Source organism: Nansenia antarctica (genome assembly GCF_963989245.1).
Source record: "Nansenia antarctica genome assembly, chromosome: 3".
NCBI classification, from domain to species: Eukaryota; Metazoa; Chordata; class Actinopteri; order Argentiniformes; family Microstomatidae; genus Nansenia; species Nansenia antarctica.
Window position 1 is genome coordinate 41,331,403 of NC_137688.1, and position 18,054 is coordinate 41,349,456.

General features: G+C 40.5%; 3 protein-coding genes across 3 annotated transcripts; 2 read left to right on the plus strand and 1 right to left on the minus strand.

Annotated features, from left to right (window-relative positions):
* Positions 1-3,000: 3,000 nt before the first annotated feature.
* Positions 3,001-7,592, plus strand: LOC308152586 (TLC domain-containing protein 1-like; the record flags this gene model as incomplete). Its single annotated transcript, XM_080525592.1, has 4 exons — positions 3,001-3,212; positions 4,529-4,611; positions 6,730-6,812; positions 7,188-7,592. The coding sequence occupies 4 exons, from the start codon at positions 3,001-3,003 to the stop codon at positions 7,590-7,592; spliced, it is 783 nt and encodes a 260-aa protein (XP_080381718.1).
* Positions 7,593-9,745: 2,153 nt separating this feature from the next.
* On the plus strand, positions 9,746-12,893 carry rab34a (RAB34, member RAS oncogene family a). The gene is made up of 11 exons (XM_080525652.1): positions 9,746-9,810; positions 10,500-10,590; positions 10,706-10,797; positions 11,104-11,169; positions 11,285-11,386; positions 11,493-11,557; positions 11,695-11,746; positions 11,842-11,923; positions 12,183-12,273; positions 12,463-12,570; positions 12,737-12,893. The coding sequence occupies exons 2-11, from the start codon at positions 10,516-10,518 to the stop codon at positions 12,802-12,804; spliced, it is 801 nt and encodes a 266-aa protein (XP_080381778.1). The 5' UTR covers positions 9,746-9,810; positions 10,500-10,515; the 3' UTR covers positions 12,805-12,893.
* Positions 12,894-13,947: 1,054 nt separating this feature from the next.
* Positions 13,948-16,337, minus strand: LOC308152202 (adenine phosphoribosyltransferase; the record flags this gene model as incomplete). The annotated part of the gene is made up of 5 exons (XM_080525125.1): positions 13,948-14,081; positions 14,252-14,347; positions 15,002-15,148; positions 15,842-15,935; positions 16,218-16,337. The coding sequence occupies 5 exons, from the start codon at positions 16,335-16,337 to the stop codon at positions 13,948-13,950; spliced, it is 591 nt and encodes a 196-aa protein (XP_080381251.1).
* Between the last annotated feature and the right edge of the window lie 1,717 nt (positions 16,338-18,054).

Here is an 18,054-nt window from a genome sequence, read left to right on the forward strand (position 1 = left end):
CGGTTTCAGTGATAATACCAGTGAGATCTGCCAAGGGCAATGATTCTGTTCTCACGCCTGTGTGAGAGCTAAACTATGACAAAAGAGTCACAGTGAAGTAAGCAGGAAACTCAAGCACCAGTATTTAGTTACACGGCTGTATACAATAACAAGGCATTGTATTACTGAAACCAGCATTAGTCCTTACTGGAAATTCCTTACCAGTTCCATGTCTGCTGTGCTATGCAGTGGTGATGTGACAAATAACAAAAGAACCTAAAGAATATATTGATCGGTCAAGGAAACAAGCACTATATTTTAATTACTGCATTAGACAGTAGGCTACTTAAACTGCCATGATTGTCATGTGCCATTGCTATGACACATATGTAGTGGCAATCAATATTTCAGGAGGTGAAGATTAGAGGAATGAAAACATCTGTTCTTTATACCATATGAGAACCACACCTCCATCATTATTAACAGATTCATTGGAAGCCCAAAGTGGCATGATCAGTGGCATGATCGGTCTCCCCATTCCCATATGCTTGCCAAGTCACAATAGCCTGGTCTGTCCCAGACTGGACATTGGACCATTCTAGGATAAGGAGAGTGTATTCCCAATGACAAGTTTGTTTATACAATAAACATTCATACAAAAAGGATACATTTGTATGAAATATAATTAAAGTATTATTGTTCATGAATGTAAGGATCATTAAGGATTTTCCACCACACATACAAGACACACTCATGACTGAAAACAAAGCTGTGAACATATATCTATTTTCATCTTCCCTTTCAGCTTTGACTGTGTCTTTGTCTGTAATAGGGTTCTCTATATAATGAAGACTTGTGTGAGATATTGTCCGTTCAGACAATTAAAGCCTGATGAATTACTCAGTGATGGGCCCTTTCATGAAAAGCCTGAATAAAAATGCATCTCTCTCTCTTTCTCTGATTATTGGCAAACTAACTTTCACCTGCATATTCCTCATTACACTCCCAAGTGCATTGGAAACAAACACATACACCGAAGAGAATATATATACAATTACACGAATCCTACCCCTTTGTTGTGTACCCTTCGGGGAAAGGGAAAGCATGGGGAGGGCGCCCCCTATGGTTTATTTTCTAAACGCTTCATTGAACTAACATTTTCTTCTGAACGACCATGTGCATAAAATTAGGTTTTGCTGCAACCTAGTGGTCATGTTATGATATCACATGCTGGTATATTTCTAGGACTGCAAAGTTGCAGGCAGATTCATGTCTGTTTTGTTTTTGTTTTTTTGAAGCTTCAAAAATTCAGCTTCAGCTTCCTGAATGATACTTCTCCATTCTTTACCCGTAAACCGGGCGCAGCGCCACCCCTGGACGGGAAATCACATTGTATTCTATTTCTGACTGAAAACAAGACGGCTTGAGAAAATGTACTTTTTTAGCGGTTCACTGTATATCCCTAATAACAAATGATCAGATCCTAATTTCAAGCGAGTTTGCACGTAGACATTTCTTCAACTATGCGATGCGAGTCTGTTGATTTCAGTTACCAATTCAGCACACATGTTTCTGTCCCTGGCCTGTGCGTCTGGACTCCGTTAATTGTGGGCAGACACACACACAGCAAAACAGGACAAAATACAAAGGACATCTGGTCAATTATCCAATTATCCACATGCAATAATTGGATACACCTGTGACAACTACAAAAACATGTGTCTTGAAAAAAGCATTGTAAAAGAAAAAGCAACTCAAATGGTCAGCGTAAGTATTTGTGCATAAGAGGATATTGCTTTGACTGTGCATTGATATGATGGGGGGGTTTGTAGTAGTTGCAACATGTTTGATCAGCGGGCTACATCAAATAAAAGTGTGTGTGTGTGTGTGTGTGTGTGTGTGTGTGTGTGTGTGTGTGTGTGTGTGTGTGTGTGTGTGTGCGCGTGTGTGTGTGCGTGTGCGCGCGCATGTACAGGGCCTGAGTTCAGTTGTTGCCATGCCACTGCTACCTCCTCACTTCCCTTTCCCCTTCCCCCACTGGGCCAGGGAGGGAGGCCAGCTGTGGGGAGGGTGTGCTCTGCTCTGGGCTGTGTTTATGGAAAGAGAGGGGGACAGACAGGGAGGTGTTGTGGAGAGCAGAGCAGAGCAAGACAGTGGTTTATGGAGTGATCCAGTCTCATGCTAGTAGAGAGGGTGGGTGTAGTAGTAGATTCAGTCTCAAGGTTAGCAGTTAAACAAAATAAGTGGGAGATTTAATTTACATTTAGTGAAAACAACGCAAGGTCTCATAGCTGTATTCCCTGTGGCAGGCAGCCACTGCTTAATTTGCCAGGTTAACAAATTCCTTCTTTCTTTCTATCAAAACCTGCAGACACATCATGATTTTCAGGACTTTTTTTTCTAGATACAGGGACTTTCTTTCTAGATTAAAAAAAATAATAATACATTGTTTGATAAAAGGTTAAAGTATACGTTTTGAGAGAACTATATGCCCTGCTAACGTTTTTTACTCCTGTCACAGTGTTCAACATTCTTGTTTGTGATCAGTTTTTGTTGAGTACCGTAAGATGAAACTTCTTGCTGCCCCTCCTTGATTCTGCTTTCCTCTAAGCAGGCCACCACCCACACCACTCCCCCTTCTCTCTAGTCACAGTAGATACACACACACACACACACACACACACACACACACATTCACAGACTGGTTGGGCAGCAACTCTGTCCAACAGAGTGGAAGATAAATAATAAAATCGCAATCGGAATGAGCTGTTTCCAAGAGACCGAGCCAGCCTCCCTCTTTTAGGAAGTGGAGAAACGGTGAGAGAAGCTGCGCTTGTTAGTTGGTGAGTCGTTCTGAAAAGAACACGAGGAGGGAGAGAGAAAGAAAGTGACCATCTCTGAAAGGACTCCCTTCACACACCCTCTAGGAGCTGAACACTCCCCTCACACATACCCGTCAACGGACTGGGAGAGAGGGGAGAAGGGAAAAAGAGAGAGCGAGAGAGAGGGGGGGAGGAGAAGATGATGATGGAGGCCCTGCTTCCTGTCCTCCAGCGGCACCCGGGTCTGTCCGTGGTCGTGTTCGCCCTGGCGTTCAGGCTGGCCCACCGGCTGCTGCAGAACCTCCCTGTGCCCAAAGTGGTGGAACACGACGACTTTCGCGCGTGGAAGTGGAGGAACCTCTCCGTGTCCCTGGTCCACTCCCTGCTGACCGGAACCTGGGCCGTGACCTGGTGAGTAACTAACCACCAGCACAAGTTGGGGGGATTTCGAATTCTGTCAATTCAGGCTAGTACATAGGAATTGCAATTGGGGAAAACAGGCCATTTATTCTCAACGATTTCTCAATAAATTGATGACAAGAAGCATTTTTTACATCTAGAATTGTATTCATTTTGGAATGGTAAAAGTTTCAAATCACTTCTTCAGTTGACTCCGTTGGAATTGATGAATGTACCCTGATGTTGTTCTCAACACTGGGACACCATTGTTCATTGAGTGGGACACCCATGTCAGGGAGAAGTGGAGCAGTAACAGTCTGTGGCAGGGGAGGAAGGCGATGGGGATGAGCATGTTCAGGCACGGGCTGGGGTGGGGAGACGAAGGCATTCTACAAGTGGGAAGGGGAAATAATCACGGTGCAACCTACACAGTGGCCTCTGAACTGCAGTACTGCTGCAGGCTACCGGTACTTGTCGAGCTCTGCACAAACTGTGTAGGCAACATGTAATGTTGTCATGGTTGTGGTTTAGGATAGCCGGAGTAAGACTAAAGGTATGACAACCTCCCTCCTAGTGAATATGAAGTGGCACCACACCGTTATAAGGACCTGGGTGAACTGGAAAAACCTGTTGGCTAGAAGACTTTTGTGATGTGTTATGAGAGGATTTGTAGCGGATACTAAGTCACATGGATCCTCTACTTAGTGCCAATTTGGTTAGGTTACTTTAGGTTAGGTTTATTCTCATGGCCTGTGTGGATGTATTAATAAACAGTACTAATAAACAGCTGACAACACTGGCCAGGTGATGCAACGCTTGCATATCTTATGAGATGTATCAACAGAAGTTGTTGAAGATAGTGAAAGCAGTTATTTCCTCCAAGCTCTAGTTCATTCTTCAATGATTATATTGACATGCCTTGTCAGTATTGAAAAACAGCAAGTTAGGGTTAGGTTATTAATTAACAAGAGAAGGTACTCTGCCCTACAAGGCAACGTGTCCAATAATACCATGTTGAAATACATTGCATTTCCTGAAGAAGATGGACTTGAGAATCCATGTTACCAGATACTACACTACTACAGAAAGAAAGATTCCACCTAGAACCAAAAAGGGTTCTTATCGACTGTACCTGTTTGAGAACCCTTTTGGCTTCAATGCGGAACGCTTTCCACAGAGGGTTCTACGTGGAGCTCAATCACATTCCAAATGGGTTCTTCCACACTGACTGCTCATGCTATCCTCTGCAGGAGTGAGCCCCATGTACGTGTAAATGAGATGAATGCAAAGCTCTTTATCTCCTGATAACTATGTGTCCACCTCTCCAGTGTGGCAGTTTGGCCAGAGATGCTAGACAACATCCACTCCTTCTACAACCCGCTGTGCTACCTGCTCATCTGCATCTCATCAGGTCAGTGACCACCTCACTTAACCCAACCCTTCTCAGATGTTGACTTTACTACAGTGTAAAATATGATGGAATAAGTAAGTCCTGCTTGTCTTCCCCTTCAGGGACAATGTTGGAAATAGGGGTCGACTCTGAATGTTTGAAATATGTTTAAATAACAGTGAATCAGAAGTTGTGTTTCTACGCCCCTGGCACAATAAGCATGAGAAAGTGTTTGTGTGTGTGCGGGGGGGGGGGGGGTATCCGAGTTTGAAAAATCTTTCTTTTTCTTTTTTTATGTTTTTTATTGAGCCAAAACAATGTTCACAGATTATGTTGCATCAATGCTCATTTTCATTTACGCAAAAGATATGCAAAAATATCTTCATGTATTTTCAAATATATTTGGAACAGTATCAAGACATACAAACAAACCAAAAAGATATAGAAAAATCAAGAATAAACAAAAGATGTTAGAGCCGCAGTTCTGTCTTTATCTGGCCTCTACTTTTCCCTATTTTCCCAAGTCCCGCTATTTCCCTGTCCCCTATCCTTCATTCACGCATTCATTCACTATTCACAAGATTGAAACAGTGTAAGTGTATATTATAACTTAGGAGCTTATATGCGTCAGATGTGATATGAGAGGTTGCCAGATCACATTATATCGTGCAGGTCTGTCCTTTAATACATATCTGATCCTTTCCAAGTGCAATGTACTGGTTAGATCACAAAGCCACATTTTGGAGGTAGGGACCGTTGTTTCTTTCCATGACATAAGTAGTCGTTTTTTTGCTGTGATGAGGCAGTAAGAGAGGAGATGTTGTTGGGCTGTGGTGAGTTTTCTTAATGTCTCAGATACACCAAGAATAATCAGTAAAGGATCTGGTTCTATTGGAATATTTAGAATTTAGAATGTTGTTGAAAATCAGTCCAAAAGGATGTGACTTTGGGGCATGATACTATGAAAGAGAGTTGCCTCTGAGGAATGACATTTATCACATGTGGGTGATACGTCTGGATACATGCTGTGTTTTTTTACTTTGGAGTAATGAAGTCTATGTAGTATCTTAAATTGTATGAGACAGTGCCTGGCGTTATTTGAGCATTGATGTATGTGTTCGAGACTTTCTGTCCATATGTCATCTGGTATTTGGACACCCATGTCTTTTTCCCAGTTGGTCTTGAAACTTTCCGCAGATGGAGATGTTATTGATAGTAAGGTTAGGAGATGAAATTGTCTTTATATGGTGACGTTTTAAGGCAGTTGTCTAATGTTGAATGGTTTTCAGTTTCAAATCCTGTTAAATATTTCCGTATGTAGTCTCTGATTTGTATCGTAAAAAAGTTGTTGTTTGGGAGATTAATAGTTGTAAAATATTTAACCTTGAATGAACACACTGAAGTCCATGTTGAACAGGCTGTTGTCATGGAGGGAATAGGGTGGGGTTGGTGGTAGGGAACGTAGTGGGGAAACTTGGTCCCCTTCATGCCTTTATCCCTTCAGTAAACGTGTTTGTCTTGGGGAAAAACTCTCCCACCTTTGTGTGGCAGCCAATTGAGAATAAACAATACCAATCTGCCCATCTCACCTATCTCTCTCTCTTGTATTGCTATGGGCACCAAACATAACCCCCCAAAGACTCAGTGGTGTAGAGTGCTGCTGAAGGCAGATAGCTCTGAGAGCTAGCTAGTGGTGGGTGTTGAGTGTTATTGTGTCTGTCTTGCATCTATGTATGTGTAACCATGAGCATGCAGGTCTGTGGAGACTGTAGAGCCACCTTAACAACCACAAACAATCGTCTGTTCTACTAAAACAGGCTCATTTGAAATGTAATCGGTGGCTAGTTTCCTGTAGCCTACATGACTTATAATGCACAGCCTTATATGGACAGAAAATCACTCACTTTCATTATCCACTAATTGGTACTGGGTACAATTACATACATTAGGGCCCAGTATTTAAAAATGTTTAATATTAATTATTTGTTCCTATCCAGAATGAGGTCATCTACATGCAGCAATAGTCATCACAATTCAGCAGTATTTACCACTCAAGAACACGTTCACTGTCAAACCATCAAACACGGGCCACGTGAGACAGAGGTAGGCTAATGATCTTTCTCTCTCTTTTTGTGACAGGATATTTTGTACAAGATGCAGGTGACATCATATTAACTGGACATGCAAGAGGATCATGGGAGTTCTTGATTCATCATGCCCTGGTAAGATTAAAGTGAAATCAGCAATCGCCTCCACTACTACTACTACTACTACTGCAGCTACTGTAGGTTGCATCTGAAGATTAGAAAACTATACACCTTGCTCCAACTGGCTCCAACACTTTATGGCTCGGTTAACATGTTACTAAAAAGAGCGTAAAAAATCACAGAAGGGGTAAACTAGTTATTTACAACTGACCATTACAATTTGTGTGTGCATGCGTGCACGTGTGTACTATCTATTCTATCAGTACTATCTGTACCTGATTGCAAGAAGAAAAAAAACAGTAACTCTGTGTAAAAGGTAAAGTTGAACTGCATTGTGCAACTGATATGAGCTTCTGTCTCTCAGTCTCTGTCTGTCCATCCTTTCCTTAGGTACTCTGGGTCTTCCTGTATGCTCTGTACACACAACTGTACATAGCTGGCGCAGTGGTGGCTCTCTTTGTAGAAGTCAACAGTGTCACCTTACACCTGAGGTTGATGCTCAAGCTGGTGTCTGCCCAGTTCTCCCCACTGTACCAGATCAACAAGTTCCTCAACCTCTTCACTTACATCTTCTTCCGCCTCAGTGCCCAGTTCTACCTCACATATTACATTGTGAAGAATTACTCTTGGTTGGATCATGGTAGTTACTTCCTCGCCACCATGATCCTCATGAATGGCATGATCCTGGTCTACTTCTACCGTCTGCTGCGTGCCGACTTTTTCCCCCGTAGCAAACCCCACCTTTCACAAAATGGCAACCACAACAACAACTCCCAAAAGTTCCTCACTGACTGATAAAAGAAAGACATTGCTTTGGCTTAGTATAATTGTGGTTGGTGGTGTTTGTCTGTTTTTTTTCAGTTACTGTTATCATTCCTCATCAAAATATCTCGGGTTGCGTTGTGTCACCTTGTGACGCAAGAAACGTCAACAAGTTGTGTAACAGCAAGAGGCAGCCAAGAGAGGGGCATGGACAGTGGTACAGTATAAGCCCTACAGTGACCGTTCTCTGGATGACGCCCATTGTGGCTGAAGTGCTTCTGAGCCGTGACCTCGCCAATGTTCACACAGCAAAACGAGACTGGTCCACTCACTTTGGCTGAGAAAGTCCTACTAATATACCACCAGGATATTATGCCACTTATGGTTCACATCACATAACATTGGTATAGGAACAACGAGTTGTTTGTGTGGAACCCTCTTCAACTAAAACATGTGTAACTAACATGATGTCATGAATAATATAGAGGAACAAAATGTGGATGATATGTTATGCACCACCTACCCCATTAACTCTGTAGAGTCAGGTGCATGTAAAGGGATGTTTAGAACTTATTCCAAAGAACAGTACAATCAATATTTTACATTGTAACAAAATCATCAGACACAATTTTGACTTTTACATTCTGTCTCAGTATGTGTCAAAAGATCAATGATAATACACAGGTTTCCAGCATTATTCCAAAAATGCCCTTTTATTTATTCCATAAATTCAAAATACTGAAATGTGTTCATTTCCTCAAGTAGTCTAATGTACAGTACAGTTCCCTGGTAGTTCTGGGTATTTCTTCACCACAGTGCCTTCTCAAAGACTAAGGTTTTAGATTAGATATAAGGATGATATGCAGACCAAAAACTAGATGGTGAAATAAATTGATGAATGTCTCATGGTTACATATGAATTAAGTGAAATATATCACTAGATATATTTCATGAAGTAGCAACAGTTCTAGATGAAATTATGTTTTTTAAGTGCCTTGTCAACGCTTTTTTTTCTTTTCTTTAGTTTTTCTTTAAATCTTTGGTTTATTGAATGCAACTTTGATCAGATGCGGAAAAAATAAAGAAATGATTTGTTAAGGAATATTGTTTCCAAGTTATTGGGCATCTTGAGAAGTCCTGTTACACATGCTTGGGACCTCACTGATTATTTACTTTATAGCAAAACAGTCTGGTGTCAGGCTCAGAAGAGTAACAGTATTAGTAGTACTATGTTATTGTGTTCTGGGCCTAGAACACAATGGGCTGGTTTCACAGACAAGGCTTAGGACTAATCCTAGACTAAAAAGCATCTTCAATGGAGATTTTACATTGAAAGTGTGATTTAGTCCAGGACTAGGCTTAAGCCTTGTCTGTGAAACCGGCCCAATGAGTTTTACAATAGGCCTAAGCATTGTGTACATGCATTGTGTTATAATGTTGTTATTTACTTGTGTATGCTATTTTTAACAGTATGACTATATTGACTACTTTGACAGACAGAAATAACTTTTGGGAAGGTAAGTGGTAACCTACATAGGTCTGTGCTGCCCCCTAGAGGTATGTTGTGTACATTGAATAATAATACTGAATGTAATCAAAGTATGCCTACGAATTCGAACAATTAATTTAAATTTGCCAGAGTTATTATGCTATAAAGGACACGTGTTGTCCACAAGGAATCCCATGAGTCAGGAAATGTAAGTGAGTTCCAGGGCTACCGTTACTGTATATGGGATTTTGTTTTTTTAGAAAGTTACAGAATTATAGGAGGGGCGCAAAAAATGATTGTGGCAAGCAACACTTTCTTGTTGGATGTGGAAGAGGATGTACAGCTACATTTTTGCATTATCAATGGCAAGGTATGAAATACTATGTTGCAATCAAATTATATGAGAGTGAAGAGAAAATACATTAACGTAACCAATAATGATAATCGTAACCGGTGGTCCAATAATGTCGCCACCAGGGGGACTCAATCGTCGCTGAACGTCTTCCGAAATTCCAATGAGCAAATCTGGAGATGAGTCAGTCAGTGGTCCGACCAAAACTATTTCGGCTACGTTATTTCCCTCACTTCCGTGGATCGGGTTTCTCATCCGTGGGAGCTTAAAGTTTACATTTAGCACAATTGTATGAAAGGGATTTAAAATATTCAGACCCGTATAAAACATCAACAAGCCAACATAGGAGGTTCGTGTTCTTTGTTTACTGAAGACTGGACGGGAAGGCTGCCACGCTTTCTGTTGCCAAGGTATGTAGGCTACTGTTGTCCCGTGCCATCCCAGCATGAATTCACTTTGTAGTCTCTTGAAGTTAGAGAGTTTCTGTTCTGCTATCGAGGTGATTTTGACAAAGCTTTACTTTGTGCTACTTTAACTCTGAAGATTTGGCTATGCTTTAATAGTTTATAGCGTAGTTTATAGCGTTTAACCTGTTATAAATAGCTGGTTGTGGTATACTGTACTTTTAGGTCATTGTGCGAATGCCCCAAAAACGTCCTGCACAGGCCTATTCAGACAGTCCAAGAGATGAATTAGCTATATTTGATGCAACCATAATCGCTGTTCTTTGTCCACTGATTTAGCTCCCTGGACAATAGGATTAAAATGAGGGATTTGTGGATCATCCCCCAGAACAGTCAAGTCACCGCTGACTGATAGCTCATAGACATACGGTGGCTTCATGTCATTGCAAACATTTAGACTTTACTCAGAGTTACATGCAAAAACAAAAGTCTGAAAGGTTCTCGTTCTCGTTCTCTCTCTCTCTCTCTCTCTCTCTCTCTCTCTCTCTCTCTCTCTCTCTCTCTCTCTCTCTCTCTCTCTCTCTCTCTCTCTCTCTCTCTCTCTCTCTCTCTCTCTCTCTCTCTCTCTCTCTCTCTCTCTCTCTCTCTCTCTCTCTCTCTCTCTCTCTCTCTCTCTCTCTCTCTCTCTCTCTCAGCAGTTAGTTTGGTCTAATGTCTGTCCGAGTCCCAAGCATGAGTGTCCTGCCTCCTGTTCGAAGGGACCGCATCATAGCACAGCTTCCCCAGGTAGGCATCAACACCCTACACTAATTCATAACATTTGTTGTTTCTTTATTATTATTATTTTAATGTTTTTATTATTATTTGTTTTACTATTATTATTATTTTCCCTTTTTTCTAGTGTTTCAATAAAGAGGCATCTGTGCACACCAAAGATGAGTTCCCCTCCAAAGTGAAGACTGCTTGCCAGGAGCAGCGCACTGGCACAGTAGGGTGGGTACAGAGGCCAGAAAGTAATTTCATATTAACAATATGTACTGTAAATGCCCCATAAAGCTATAGTTATTTCCATTTTAAATAACATCTGGAGATACTCATGGTCTGTCTGCTGTTATCATCAAAATACTCATTAGCTGCTGCATCAGCAACTGCTAGTCTTCCTGGCGTCTACAGAAAAATACATTACATACAAGGAGAGACCATCACATTACAAAACTACAAAAGATGACAACAACAGTGATACAACAGTGATATAATTGTGATGTTTGACCATCTCTCTGTCACCCTTTCCTCCAGTAGGTTTAAAATTGCCAAGGTCATAGTGGTTGGTGACCTAGCTGTGGGGAAAACCTGTCTAATTAACAGGTAAGCAGAGCTGAGATGTTTTAATCCATGGTTCAAATTACCATTTTGGTCAGTACAGTTTAAACGTACAAACCGTGTCAGCACATTAAAACAATTCACTCAATTTTATGATCAGGTTTTGCAAGGATGCATTTGACAAGAACTACAAGGCGACCATCGGTGTTGACTTTGAGATGGAGCGGTTTGAGGTGCTGGGGGTGCCTTTCAGCTTACAGTTGTAAGTCTTTTCATTGGTTCCATTGTGCCAGGAAAACTTTCCAGAACAGTGATACTATTTGAACCCAGCTCTGCACTGGACTCACCAGTATGTTTCTGCTCTACAGGTGGGACACTGCAGGACAGGAGAGGTTCAAGTGCATTGCCTCCACATACTACAGAGGAGCTCAGAGTACAGAAAAACCCCTCTGTTCTATTGAACTGTTTTATGTTGTATATAATTTCTAGGGACACAAAGTTATTTGGGACAAAGTTGATATGAATATGATGTGAAGTGTATGCCCATTTGTATGTTTTTCCTTTTTCCAGCTGTTATTATTGCGTTTGACGTAAATGTTGTGGCATCGTTGGACCATGTGAGGTAAACAACATGTCTCTCTCTGTTGCTGTATACATTTCAAGTTGGACTGCCAGTGCTCTGTAAGATCTAACATATATGAATGTATCGACCCACAGGCAGTGGCTTGAAGATGCCATGAAAGAGAATGATCCCACCAGCGTTCAGATTTTTCTAGTTGCCACAAAGAAAGACCTGAGTGTACGTGTTGCTTACTGTACTTCCTCTGTTGACAATGAACTATATTTACTTCAGAGATATATAGTAGATGATCAGTACAACACATACAGTACTTGAAATACTGAGGTTATAACTTGTTATGTTCTAAGCGCTGCTCCTGTGGTACATTTTAAGGGAAGATCAAATGGATTATTTGGAGAGAGGCCAGTAGCACCTAGTGTCTTTAAACAGGTGTGTTCCGCAGATCCATTGTGTTTGAATTATATCATTATTTCTTCAGTCTCCTTCCCAATACTCTCAGATTGAGCAGGATGCTATCAAACTGGCACAGGAGATAAAGGCAGAGTATTGGGCCGTGTCGTCATTGACAGGTGAGTGGGATCACCCAGTCTTGATTGGTATATTATTAAACAAACTAATAATAATGAATAATAATACAAATTAATACCCAGATTGATTCAGACATGAACAAACAACAGAAAATGTATTATGATAGTGATCTAAGCTTCATAAGAACAGTGAATCAATCCTTTGATTTGCCCTTTTGTTCCTTATTGTAGGGGAAAGTGTGAAGGAGTTTTTCTTCCGTGTTGCATCATTGGCATTTGAGGCAAATGTTATCGCGGAGCTGGAAAAGAGTGGATCAAGACATATTGGCGACATTGTCAGTGAGTATACTGTAGTACAAGATATTTCTAATACTTTTAGACTCAGGTCTGTTCTCAGCGAGGACGATAGAGTAGAAGACAGAGTTCTCAGCATAGATGAGTAAAATAGAACAAGAGCCAATAACACAAAAATAGTGATTTCATGGTATATTTTGATTTCTTTCAGGAATTAACAGCACTTCAAATAACCTGTATGAAACATCAAAGAAGAAACAGTCAAAATGTTGTCAATGAAGATTAATACATGACTGTATGTACTACCGTACATGGCTAAGGCAAGAAAGGCAAAAACAAGCATCTCTCCAGAAGAGAAATTGAGAACCCACAACCACTCCCAAAGACATGGCGACATGGAGTTCACTACATGCCTGGAAAAAATCCTTGGTTGGATGTACATTCCTGTGGTACCACTCATTTTTTTGTGTTGAGATTCTAGTTGTTCTTGTAGAAAGAAACTGCCTAAATAATCCGGTACTGCCTAAATACCTGTTGACAATCATTGATGACTTTTTTTTGCATTATTGTTCATCTCTTAAATGTTTTTGCACAACTATTGTTTTTGTTTACATTGTCCTCTTTTCAACAGCAAAGCTGCATTCATAGGAGAGATTATTAACTATTCAGATATACGTACGCTATGAAGGTATAATTGAGGATTATAAATTCCTCAAAATGAAGTACTGCATTTTAATGACTGATCGTAAATTATCCCTCCATTTGAGTGGCATGATCAGAGTGGATAGTAAAAAAACACATTTCCTGTTTTCCTTTTATACATTTTATACAATAAAGACTGTTAAAGTCATGTTTTAAATATGTATTTGAACATGTGTTTTTCCCACTATTTCAAAAGCTGTCAGTATTAAACAAACAGACGTTAATTTCAAATCAATGTTGACTTCAAATCAATCCTGCCTGTATCAAATAAACAGATCATGTTTAACAGATAATCAGTTAACTTGAACTTGATTTCGTAATGTTAAGGCACTGCTAAGGAGATGGCATCAGTCAAGGTACAGCATCTGTGAATGTATGTAACGATAGAGGCTATGCATTAAATGCATTTGCCATTCATAGGCAATCATATACACTGTAGTCATAGTGCCCCCTTGTGATCTTATGGACAAATAACCTACTAGGCACATTGAATCCAGTGCAGTTGCCCTCTCTCTTCAGTGTTCAGGATGGTTTTCCAAACACATATTGCCTAATCGTACACTAAATAGTGTCCTCAATGGAGATTTTCTATTGAAATTGTGATTTAGTTCAGGACTAGTCTGTTGAACTGCCCTTTCAAGTTTCCTTGGGAGTGAGCCTTTTGACCTGTGGGGGATTGATGAAGACTTGAAAGGTCACCTGAGGCCTGAATGTGTGTCCTTAACTGTTGAAGGATTCAAGATAGTGTTGGTCAATCTGGCTCTGTAGGTCCTCTGGGATGCAGTGAGAGTGTTTGTAGTTCTCCTTGATCCACTTCCCACCCTCGCTGTTCTCAATTGCCACAGCAGCAACTCCTGCAGTTGAAAGTAAACATTTTTGGAAACTAAAACTAGTTTGAACTTACTCATAGATGGTGCAATCCATTCCAGGTGGAAACACTTTTTGTTATTTTGAGTTAAGATTGACTCAGGCAAGTCTACTTACAAATGGGACAAACAGTCAAGCACTGTGATTACACACTGACCGGCAACAGTGGCTCCCTGCCTCTCCACCAGTTGGATTGCTGCCTTCATGGTGCCGCCGGTCTCTATCCACTGGTCCACTATCAACACCCGCAGGCCTCCAGCACAAAGAGACCACAGTTAGTGTGTTTGTTCCTATTCAACCATAAACTCACAGCACACACCAGCATTCACAGAGTTACAGGGCAAAACTAAAGAGATTCTCCTTGAAGGGAAATCGGAAGCTCCAAGTTGGACTGAGGAGCAGCTTCCTGACCAAAACTGTAAAGTAATGGACTCACTTTGGTTCTCTACCAACAAGAACAACAACAACAACAACAACAACAACACTGTGGAGGGTATTATGTCATAGGTGACTAACAAGTTACATGGTGCCATTCAGCAATTTAATGGGCTCATATTTACTGTCATTAAGGGTTATGTTAAGGGTTAAGGTGGTTTCGGTACTGTCATTTAAGGTACAGTCTACTCCAAAATCAAAGTTTGTCAGATGTTCTCAGACCTTTAGAAGTCCAATGTTGAGATGAGACCACTTCCCACACTATAGGTTGTCTAGATCTGACTACATATGAATGGGAAAGATAAGCACCAAAATAACAGGAACTTATTTACCATTCATTTGGGAGTTACTGTACATATAGCTGGATCAACACAAAAGATTGTGTGGGGACTTGACATTAGGCTACTTTTGAGGTTTGAAAACATTTGACTGGTTAGCTAGTTGAAATTGTATGAGATACAGTATGACTGACCTGGCCTTAATACATCCAGACGTACTTCCATTAGCTTCTCTCGACCAGAGTAGTCGCTGTAGTCTTGGCTCTGGGTTTGTATACACAGATGCCCTGCTTTGCGGACAGCCAGGAAGCCCTTTCCCAGCACAGTGGCTACAGCCGATCCTGAATGCATACAACATTTTAAAGAGGCAGTTCAGCCTAAATACAAATCAACATCTCACACATACTTTGACTGTGGTCGATTCACCGTCCAGTGACAAGTTTTGGGATATTTAACCTACAATACTGGGATGTAGCAATCAGTCCCCTGATGCAACAGAATCAGTGCCCTGATGACAATCAATGACCAGATTTGACCCATAAATACCTTCTTCTTGAGGATATGATCCTTGAAGTTACAGAAGTATGATCTAGATCCATCCTTACAAATGCAATTCACGCTAATTAATTTGCAATACTATGTACAGTTCTTTCTCCAAGTGAGCAAAGAGAAAACGAAAAATCAATGCTTAAATAAAAGAAACTTCACTGGCATTCTTGCAAACCTCCACAATAATCAAAACATTTGTTTATGATTTATTTGTTTATTTAACAATGTTTATGTAAATTAGCTGTTCTTACTATCTTGAAAATCTTGTGTTGGCCATTCTCCCACCAGGCCCTAAATGTGTAACTCTAAATGTATCTCTTTCCCAGAGAGTTATGTTTCCTGCCCTATCCATGGCTTGGCTGAGCTCTAAATAAAACTAGTATGCACTAGTAGGCATTGTGGAGTCATACTTACTAACAAAGCATGACTAGAATGGATGAGATACTGTAGAGTCTGTTTTTGAAAAATAATATTGACTGTTTTACCAAGGATGAATCCCATTGCATCTATACCCGCGACCAGGTCTATGGCCTCATTCTGGAATGGACAGAGTAGGTCCTTCACACAATCAGACAGAGCCTGGATCAAAACATAAGGAACCAGAATGAACTGGATTGACCACCAGAACTACCCCGGACCAATTTTGACACAATACAGTTTGTTGCTAGGATGTTTCATGATGTTTTGTGATCTCTAATAATTTCCTAATATTTTTGTTCAACTCACTGCAAATGACTGACAATGGCACATCTCATTATGAGATTATATAATACATTATAAAGCACTCTGTCATGCTTACAGTGCATCATGAACAAAATATAATGCATTATAACATTTTGACAGATCAGGAAACTAAGGTACCTGGGAGTTACAGTAGAGTCTTGAAGGGTCCAACCAGGCAAACGTAGGTCCTTTTGTGTTTATTGCCATTAGGGAAAGGTACCAGCCTTTACCCCCTCGTGAAACATCTAACACGTCCATTCTGTAAAATCAGTCTACACATTGAGAGGGACAGGGCAGCCTGGGATCACAAGTATTTTCAGGCCACCATATCATATTCCAGAGGGGTGTGTACCAAAACATGGAAGCTCTTCAACGTTGGAGCTTGACCTTGTACTCTTTATGCATTTTTTCCCCCTCAAAGTAATGCACTTTTACAGCGATGCACACAAAAAGATAAATAATAATAATAACATTTATTTGTATAGCACTTTTCCTGCAAACGTTGCATCTCAAAGTGCTTTAACAAAATAACAAAATAATATAAGAATTACTATAAGATTTAGTAAGTCAATAGATATACAAATATATACAATATATACCGTATTTTCCGGACTATAAGTCGCACCCGAGTATAAGTCGCAGCAGGCCAAAAATGGGCCATGAAGAGGAAAAAACCACATATAAGTCGCACTGGACTATAAGTCGCATGGTTCAAGGGAACGGGCTTGGCGGAATCAGCGGGGAAAGAAGACCCTGTTGAGCTTGACTCTAGTCTGGCACTGTGAAGAGACATGAGAGGATTTGTAAGCCCAGGAAGGACATAATTCACGTTGAAACTTCTTCTGAAAGGTTAAGGAATACTTGTATTATCGAGTGTAAAGTCCGCTAGCTAGCGCGGGGCTAACAACATGGCGTCGCGGAGGAAAAATGAAACTTTGAACAGCCTCTAAAAGGTAATAAATGACTTTAATATCGTTTCTAACGTCCATAACATTGTGTATAAGGTCCATAACATCATGTTTAATGTCCACATTGTCGTGTTTAATGTCCACATTGTCGAGTATAATGGCTATTCTTTCGCGTATGAAGCGCTACCGGAAGTAGCAAAATGCTACTCGCGGGTACAACATTGCAACGTTAAACAGCCTCTGGAAGGAATAAATGACTTTAATATCGTTTCTAACGTCCATAACATTGTGTATAAGGTCCATAACATCATGTTTAATGTCCACATTGTCGTGTTTAATGTCCACATTGTCGAGTATAATGGCTATTCTATCGCGTATGAAGCGCTACCGGAAGTAGCAAAATGCTACTCGCGGGTACAACATTGCAACGTTAAACAGCCTCTGGAAGGAATAAATGACTTTAATATCGTTTCTAACGTCCATAACATTGTGTATAAGGTCCATAACATCATGTTTAATGTCCACATTGTCGTGTTTAATGTCCACATTGTCAAGTATAATGGCTATTCTATCGTGTATGAGGCGCTAGCGGAAGTTACTCCTTGGTTCATGTCAGTCAGAGATTACCGTATGTCAGTTCATGTCAGTCAGAGATTATGAATTATTGATATATAAGTCGCACCTGACTATAAGTCGCAGGACCAGCCAAAGTATGAAAAAAACCGCGACTTATAGTCCGGAAAATACGGTAGATATAGATTCGTCAACTAACATTAAAAGATACATTTAGAAAATAATACGGTTCTTTAATCTTATCCACCTCATTTTTCTGGTTTTCTGCTCGAAATGACATGCCCACAGTGAATATAGAATATCTCCACAATCACAAGGGCCTTCATAATGATATTGTTATCAAATGAAAGCTAACACCTGTGGGGTGGCTGTAGAATCAGAATCAAAATCTATGTTACTGTGTCAGAGCAAATAGAGCTAGAACATTATAAAACATCTCAAATTCAGTCTCCGCCTAAAAAAACAACAGCTTTTACAGTGAATATCACCTTGGA

Coding starts and splice junctions, on each gene's coding strand:
- rab34a (XM_080525652.1), top strand. CDS start 10,516: ATGTCTGTCCGAGTCCCAAGCATGAGTGTCCTGCCTCCTGTTCGAAGG. Junction 11,170..11,284: donor AAAACCTGTCTAATTAACAG/GTAAGCAGAGCT, acceptor TTTTATGATCAG/GTTTTGCAAGGATGCATTTG. Junction 11,924..12,182: donor CCACAAAGAAAGACCTGAGT/GTACGTGTTGCT, acceptor TTATTTCTTCAG/TCTCCTTCCCAATACTCTCA.